Consider the following 7,882-nt stretch of genomic DNA (forward strand, 5'->3'; position numbering starts at 1 on the left):
CAGACCGTGGAAGGGGGTAGAGAAGAAAATGTATATTAATATTATATTTTTTTTGAATCTAATATAAACACTCCCCCCGGGTTCGTACTTTTAAAAAAAATAAACATTAAGTTTAACCATCACCAGGTCATGCCAGGGCGGGTGTGAAAGGTGAATTCCCAGCCCAGAGCTCAGGGGTCAAGGCGGTGCAGGGAAGAAGCTCTCATTGGCCAGTGCAGCCGCTGTCACCCACCACACGGTCACAACCGGAGCCAGTTCGGTGGTCACCCCCTCCCCTGCCGTCCAGCCCAGTGTGGGGCACGAAGGGGTGCAGTGAGCGCGGGCGGCCCTCACCCACATGTCGTCCAAGGCCGTGTGTCCATCCCCCGGGAGCCTGTCGGTCTCGCCTGTGTGGCCAGGAGCAGGCTGGGCTTCCCCAGTTCCGGGTGTTGTGTTGTGTAAGAACTCTGCCACCACCCTGGGTGGCTTTGCTCACAGGCACGCGGGGACTATCGGGGAGGTGGGTGCGAGGAGAGGGGCTGGAAACCAGGGGATAGGACCGGGGCGGGGCCACCTGGAAGCAGGGGGGCCCAAGTGAGGCAGAGCCGTATGTTCAGGAGAGGGGAGTCCTTCGGCCGCTGCTGCCACCCTGGGGCCCCCTGGCCCGCAGGGGGTGGGGGGGCAGGACAGTGCTCTCAGTCAGAGGGTCCAGCTGGTGGTCACAGGGGGGCCGAGCCAGGACGGGGCACCAGCCTGAGGCTGGCTGAGGCTGGCTGCGGGGACCCCTGGCACTCCCTCCAGGCCCTGCCCCAGACACCCCAGTGCAGGCAGCTCCTCAGGTGCCCTGAGCTGTAGGCCCTGACACTTTGGGGTTCCCTGATGAACATGCCAGTAGGTCATGGGTTGGGGGTTCAATTCTTAGTGCTGGCAAAAGGTAAACCCAATTGTGTGTGTGCGCGTGCGTGCGTGTGTGCGTGTGCATATGTGTGTGTTGGGGTTTCCACAGGTTGTGAAGGCTGCCTGCCCTTCCTCGCATGGCCACCAGGGGGCGCGCGTGGCCAGGCGATGCCTGGCTCCCTGGGACAGGAGCCCCAATGCCTCCCAGCTGACTGGGGCCCACCACTTCCTGCCCGCACTTCACACGTGGGCACCCCAGCCCTGGTGGGAAGAGGCCCCATCCTCCCTGCCCCTTAATGGAACCAGGATTAGCAACTGTGGGTGCAAATGGCTTGAATGAGCTGACTCTCCTCCCCCCAATTATCGTGAATGGGTGCTGCCTGAGCGCTCCGCTGGGCCAGTGGCCCTTCCCTACAGGACACAGGAGGCTGCCTCACCTCCTCCTACGCGGGGAGCTGTTCCCCGTCACCTCGGGGCTGCATGGGGATCAGTGTCAGAGGACGGGCCGCAGTCGCCCGAGTGTCGAGTGTCCACGCGTCACGGCGGGTTACCCTGCGCCCCGCTCCCCCCACTCCCCGCCTTGGCCGCTGGCACTGGGGCAGTGTGGCCTCTCCTGCTCCCCCAGCCGCCTTCACCTGGCCCCGGCTCTGTCCCCCAGGGTGGTCCCACAAAGGCAGGGCCTCAGAAGCCACCAGGACAGGGGCCCGGGTCCTGGCGGGCTCTCAGCCGGCCTAATGCCAGCACCTTCTTCTGGGAGGCCAGCTCCCGTCCGGGTGTGGTGGCCACGCCCTCCTCCAGCCTGGTCTCCGTGCAGAGCCCCAGGCAGGTCCAGGGCGCTCCCGGGAAGACCTGGCTGAGGGTCACACCCTGCGTGGCCTCCAGGTGGCTACAACGGCCAGGCGCCTGGACGCCCAGGGGCACCGCTGGCCCTCACGCCTCTCACAGTGACTGTCGCCCGGCCTCTCTGGATCCGGGGCCTTTCAGGCTCAGCTGACCGCTCCCTGCAACTACGCGGGGGGTCACATGGCAGTGAGGTCTCCCGGGCCCCGGCTGAGGGACATTAGCGCAGCCCGGCCCCCCAGGGTGAGCGGACTCCTTGGGAGGAGGGGGCGTCCGCGGCCGGTGGGAGGCAGTGCTGTCCACCCCCTCGCAGCCAGGTGGGGCCTCCACACACGGCATTTCACTGTCTCAACAGCAAACGTTCTATGCACATGAGTTAAGGTTTCAGTGGCCGATTTTAGAACAGAAAGGAGCTGAGCCAGAAAGTACACTGGATTCTCCGCCCACTCCCTGTCTCCAGGATGACAGGTCTCTGAAAAAGGCGGAACCGACTCACCCTTCCACCCCCCGCCCCTGCCTGGGCCACCCCCACGTGTGGGGAGCCGGCACGGCCATGGCATACTCAGCGCCAGCTCAGCCTGGTTCAGTGACCCGAGTGGGGGCGGTGAAGGGCTTAGAACAGACAGACAAGAGAATGAAAGCTGGGTCTCGGGGGGACGCTGCTTCCCTGATGAGGAGACAGCGCCAGCGCCCACAGGCCATGTCTTTATTTTATAGCAGATGCCACGAGGCAAAGTAGGGGCGTGATCAAGATGTTAACAACTTTCTCGTGGGATTCAACCCTACTCAACTACATGCACCTGAACTCTATCACAAGGCACGTGGGGCCACGTGTTCGGACCATAGGTTCAAGCTCACAACTACAGCTGTTGGCTATCATTGTGCTGGGAGGGCTGTGGCAATGAGAGGACTGTGCCCCCTCCTCAGTCCAAGGCTTGAACCTGTCCAAACACTGTAGCCGTGCCCCACACCCACGGCTCCCTAGATGCACCCTGCATGCAGGGCTGGCCTGTCCTGGCTCAGAGGGAGGCTGCCCAGGGAGCCCGCGGGGCCACAGGGACCCCCCAGCACCCACACAGAGCCGGTGTGTGCAGGGTTTGCCCCCAAACACCGCCCAGTGACCTCTGAGCACGAGGTCAGAGAAAGCAGTGTGGGTGTCACGGGGAGGTGACCCCAAACACACTCTGCGGGTGGTGGGCTCTCGGGCTGGGCAGCGGAGCCAGAGCCACTTGTGGGCAGGAACCAAAGGGATCCTTGGCCCAGACGTGCCAGCCCCAAGCAGCATGGATCTGTGACGGATCAGAGCTCCGCACGGCCGGCTCACTGGGGAGAGGAGAGGGCGTCCCCTGGTTTTCACTGAGGACAGTGGACGGACAGATGGACCGTTCTCCTTAGCAGGACGGGCAGGTCTGTGAACATTGGCACAGCAGCCGAGTGCGGAGAGCGTTCACTGATTCACTCAGCTGCTCAGAGGACAGAGGGTCAGCCTCCTTACAGCCCAGCATCTCTGCGTGTTCCCTCCCGCCCCTCCCCCCCCCCATCTCCTGAACGCCTGGGGCTCTCGCTCCTGGACCAAAGGGCACGTTCAGGAGACTTCTGTTGGGATGTTGGGGGCAGAGCACTGACGGGGCCTCAGCTCCGGCCTTGATGTGTGGGTGGCGGCGACAGCAGCTGAGACGTCAGGGAGGACGAGGGGTGACCCCGAGGCAGGCTGGCCCGCCTCCTCCCGGGCTGCCTCTCCGGGCGCTGGCTCCGCAGCCCGGGGCTGATGACTCGGGAGGGGGCAGTGTCCTCTCCCGCGTCCCCCCTGACGCCTCCCTTCTCCGCAGCGTCATCATGACCGGGGCCTACAACAACTTCTTCCGCATGTTCGACCGCAACACCAAGCGGGACGTGACCCTGGAGGCCTCGCGGGAGAGCAGCAAGCCCCGGGCCGTGCTCAAGCCGCGGCGCGTGTGCGTGGGCGGCAAGCGGCGGCGGGACGACATCAGCGTGGACAGCCTGGACTTCACCCGGAAGATCCTGCACACGGCCTGGCACCCCGCTGAGAACATCATCGCCATCGCGGCCACCAACAACCTGTACATCTTCCAGGACAAGGTGAACTCCGAGATGCACTAGGTGTGCGGCCCGCCCGCCGGCCTTCCCAGGTCCCTGCACAGAGGTCCCCGCACGGCGGTCCCCACCCGCAGCCGCAGCACAGGCAGTGCATTGTGGGCGGGGGTCCCCGAGGCCCAGCCTCTCCCCGGCTTCCCTGGGCCCGGCGCCTTTAAGAGGAGAACAGGGATTCACAGCCACAGACCGCAAAACGGACGCGTCGTCGGCCTTGCCGTTCAGGGTTCCTCGTCCTCGTACTTGACCCCGCGCTGTCTTTCCCGCATTATTAGGGTTTTCACGTCTCCGGGTTAATTTTCCCCCCCGCGGTTCCTTACGCACCCCCTGTGGCCCCAGGTCGGGGCTGGGACAGATAATGAAGCTCGGACCAGCCAGCCGGGGCCTCGGACCCAAAAGGGCGTGGTTTCCAGGGCCCGGGAGCGGCGGCTCCCTGTGCGTGGGGACTGTGAGTTCATGCTGAGCCGTTGGGGACGCAGGCTCGTCGTTTAGGTTCTTCCCATGTCTTTCCATGTCCCGGTCCGTCAGGGTTCTGAGTGGAGGGGGTGCCCTCTTCCCGTGCGTGTGCCTGCTACGCCCGCCCGACTCCCCCAGCCTCTGCTGCGGGCCCGAGGCCTCAGGACACTCATGTGATCCCTGTGCCCCCAGCGCTTGTGCAGCCCCAGGCACCTCGTGGGGATTCCCCGCCCCGCCCAGGACCTTCTGGAATCCTCATGGTGACCTCCACGCACCCCCACTGCTCACCGTGTGCCAGGCTCCGTGCCAGGTGCCAGGAAGGGGAAGGTGAACGGTTCACCCCCATGACTCACACGAGGAAACAGGCCCCAGAAGGACCCACCGTTTGCCCAGGGCGTGCACCTGCGGGGGCGGGGGGTGCGTCAGTCCTGTCCGGGCCTTCCGCGGGCACCGACCTACCACGCTGGCGGCTCACGCTGAAACCACAGCCTGGCCCGGAAGCTTCTCATCACCTGTGAGCGGGACAGAGCAGGTGGGACGACGGGTCCCGGAGCAGGAGGTGCGGGGTGGAGAATGGAGAAGCCCCAGGGGCTCCCCACTGTTTGCTGGCTTCAGGAGCTCGGCCTCCCCACCTGCTCCCCCCACGCGGCCCCCTCTCTCCTCTGCGGACGCACTGACCCGCCTCCCGGAGAAAATTGCATGTTAGGACCATTTAGGCACCTTTCCTTTAGGGCCCCACCATCTCGGGACTCTCCTGGGGCCACGGCGTCAAAACCAGCTCCGCCCGCCCCACCCACCACCCACCCCGTCTTTGCCGGGAAGGGCAGCGGGACCGGGCTGTGCTCTTTGATTCAGAAAACAGCCTGCACAGGCCCCACCAATCCCAGCCTTTTTTGTTTTAACAAGATGTAACCTGACGCAGGAAATAGACCCACCCGAGATTCTTCTCCGTGGGCGACGGTGTACCCACCTGTGTGTGTCAAAGCACAAACGCATGGCGCTCGCCTCCGGCCGTTCACACGAGGGAAGGGGTCCGTGCATTCCTTTTTCTAATCAACGAGAATGAAGAACGTTTGTGTCTCATGGCAAGACCAGGCCGCTTGGCCGCCGTGACATGTACATACCCCTCCAATTAAGATGAACAATCACGGGATCAGATTCCGCCCACCCCCTTTGGAAAGAGGTTCGGGAATGGGGTCAGTTGTCTGGAATCTTGTGGAAGCCAGAATCCAGCTCTGAGGGCCTGACCCGGCTCCTGGGGTGTTCGGCACGACCGGTTCCCTCAGAGGTTGCGCCCCGGAGAGGAAGCCCGGCCTGGCAGCTGGGGGGCTGTCCGACCCCAGATCTCACACGCTCCGTCTGCCGGGTTCAGCTCTCACGCAGGACCCGAGGGAGGTCTGTGCACGGCTCCTGGCTCCTCACGTCTGTTTTAAACGTTGGCTGAGACCAAACCAAAAAGGGAAAGAAAGAAAACGATCTTCCCGAAGGAAAGCCCGTCTTGGGATCCCTGGGAAATAACGTCCAGAGAAGACTGAGTAACCAAATGTGTGTTGAGAAACGGTGCGGAGGGCGGAGGGCAAAGCCGGAACCGGCGGGAGGATCGGGAACAGTCACCGGCGTTGCTTCCCGGCGGTTGGTTTTTCTGCTCTTCGTGCCTGTGCCGGTCCTTGCGAGGCGGTGGCTGTCTGTCTTGTCAGCTCTCCGGGGCGGGCTGGGCGGCCTGGGGCCGTGCGGGGGGCGTGGACAGACTGACCATGGTGGACCCTGTAACTCATGGGTGCATTGTTTTCTTTGGTGTCTCACAAATTATCCAGCTGTTGAATAAAATTATAAATATGTGAATACCAGCCTTTTCCAATAAAATAACAAATGTTACATCGAAAATGAGGCTCAGGGTGCTGTTTGTTTTTTATTTATTTACTAGTGGCCTGGTGCATGAAATTCGTGCACGGGGCTGGGGGTGGGGTGTCCCTTCAGCCCGGTCTGCATCCTCTCCAATCTGGGACCTCTCAGGGAATGTCTGACTGCCGGTTTAGGCTCACCCCCAACTGCCCCCCACTGCCAGCCTGCTCACCCCCAACTGCTCCCACCTGCTGGCCTGATCACCCCCAACTGCCCCCACCTGCTGGCCTGATCACCCCCAACTGCCCTCCCCTCCTGGCCTGATTGCCCCTAACTGCCTCTGCCTCAGCCCCGCCACCATGGCTTTGTCCGGAAGAATGCTCCCTTTTATTAGTATAGATTTTTATTTATTTTTAATATATTTTTATTGATTTCAGAGAGGAAGGGAGCAGGAGAGAGAGAAACATCAGTGATAAGAGAGAATCATGGCTCGGCTGCCTCTTGCACACCCCACACTGGGGATCGAGCCTGCAACCCGGGCATGTGCCCCGACTGGGAACTGAACCGTGACCTCCTGGTTCATAGGTCGATGCCCAACCACTGAGCCACACGGGCCAGGCCGGTGTTGTTTTGACAAGGCCCATCACAGGGCGTGGGTCCGGTCCCAAGGCGACACACCTGGGTGCAGGGAAGCCCGGACCACTCCAGGCTCTGCTGCCTCCAGCTCCCAGTGCAGCCTGGGATCTCTCCAAGCTGAGTTCATCACCGAGGAAATGGAGCTGATCATCCTGGGCCACGTCGTTTCAGGAGGGAAAGGGGTTGCGTGGCTGCGCGGCGAGGCCTGCAGGGCTCGTGCTTGGCCATGAGCCTCCGCATTGGGGAGTTAGTTTTGAAGCTGGCGAGCATCACCCCCCATGATTTCCCAGTCCTCACACTCTCCCAGGATCTTTAGGTTTTTCATATCCACCGTGAGAATGTGGTGCAGACGAGGAAGTCGAGGTTCTGAGAGGTGAAGGATGAGCTGGAGCCGCCCAGGGGGAAGGGCCAGGGAGGTGGGGCGTGAGGCCACCGCCTGGAGGAAGGGGCCGGCGCAGGGAACCTGGGCTCATCCGGGGGTTAGAAAAGGCAGGACTCGGACTCTCCCCCAGGGTGTCCGGCAGGAACCAGCCCTGCCCACACCTCCATTTCCGGGAGACCTGCCGGACTCCCGACCCAGGCCTGTAAGAGAAAAGGTGTGCAGTGCTAAGCTGCTCATTTGTCCCACGGGCCCTGGAAAATGAATTCACTTGGGCACCTTCATTCCATCTCCCACCCCCCCTGCTGGCTGATTCCTGCAGCTCTCACAGCTGAGGGCCCTCAGGCGGGTCCCGGCCGGCCTGTCGGACACATGAGAGGGCAGTGGAGGTAGAGCCACCGGACTCCACGCTGCCCTCGTTGGGGGTGGCAGGTGGGATCCTGCTGGGAGCTCCTGGCAATACTCAGGGGCTGGCACCCACATCGTGGCTTAGTGGGGTGGGCGGGTGGGGGCGCCTAGAAGGCCAGGGACACGTGGGGAGCTGGGCCCCTGGGCTGGGTGGGCTGCAGGCAGGCTCCCCCTGGGTCTGCACACGTGGACGGCCCCGGGGTCAGAGCTGTGTACGGACCACGATGAGGCTGGGGAGTAAGGAGCTAGGAAAATTCCTTGGCTCGTGGAATGGGGAAACTGAGACAGCGGGACACACCGCCGAGCAACTTACTGCCAGATACAGGCGGTCCC

The 7,882-nt window shown here is 62.8% G+C and overlaps 1 protein-coding gene across 1 annotated transcript in view; it reads left to right on the forward strand.

Moving 5' to 3' along the window:
• Nucleotides 1-3,931, forward strand: part of LOC102440385 (serine/threonine-protein phosphatase 2A 55 kDa regulatory subunit B gamma isoform-like) — a 6,550-nt gene extending 2,619 nt beyond the window's left edge. Inside the window, exons 3-4 of the mRNA XM_023749223.1 lie at nucleotides 1,535-1,698; nucleotides 3,546-3,931. Of these exons, the coding sequence (XP_023604991.1) occupies nucleotides 1,535-1,698; nucleotides 3,546-3,837 (456 nt within the window). The 3' untranslated portion in view covers nucleotides 3,838-3,931. The remainder of the gene's footprint in view (nucleotides 1-1,534; nucleotides 1,699-3,545) is intronic.
• The last annotated feature ends 3,951 nt before the right edge of the window (nucleotides 3,932-7,882 follow it).

This window comes from Myotis lucifugus, unplaced genomic scaffold, assembly GCF_000147115.1.
Source record: "Myotis lucifugus unplaced genomic scaffold, Myoluc2.0 scaffold_3990, whole genome shotgun sequence".
NCBI classification, from domain to species: Eukaryota; Metazoa; Chordata; class Mammalia; order Chiroptera; family Vespertilionidae; genus Myotis; species Myotis lucifugus.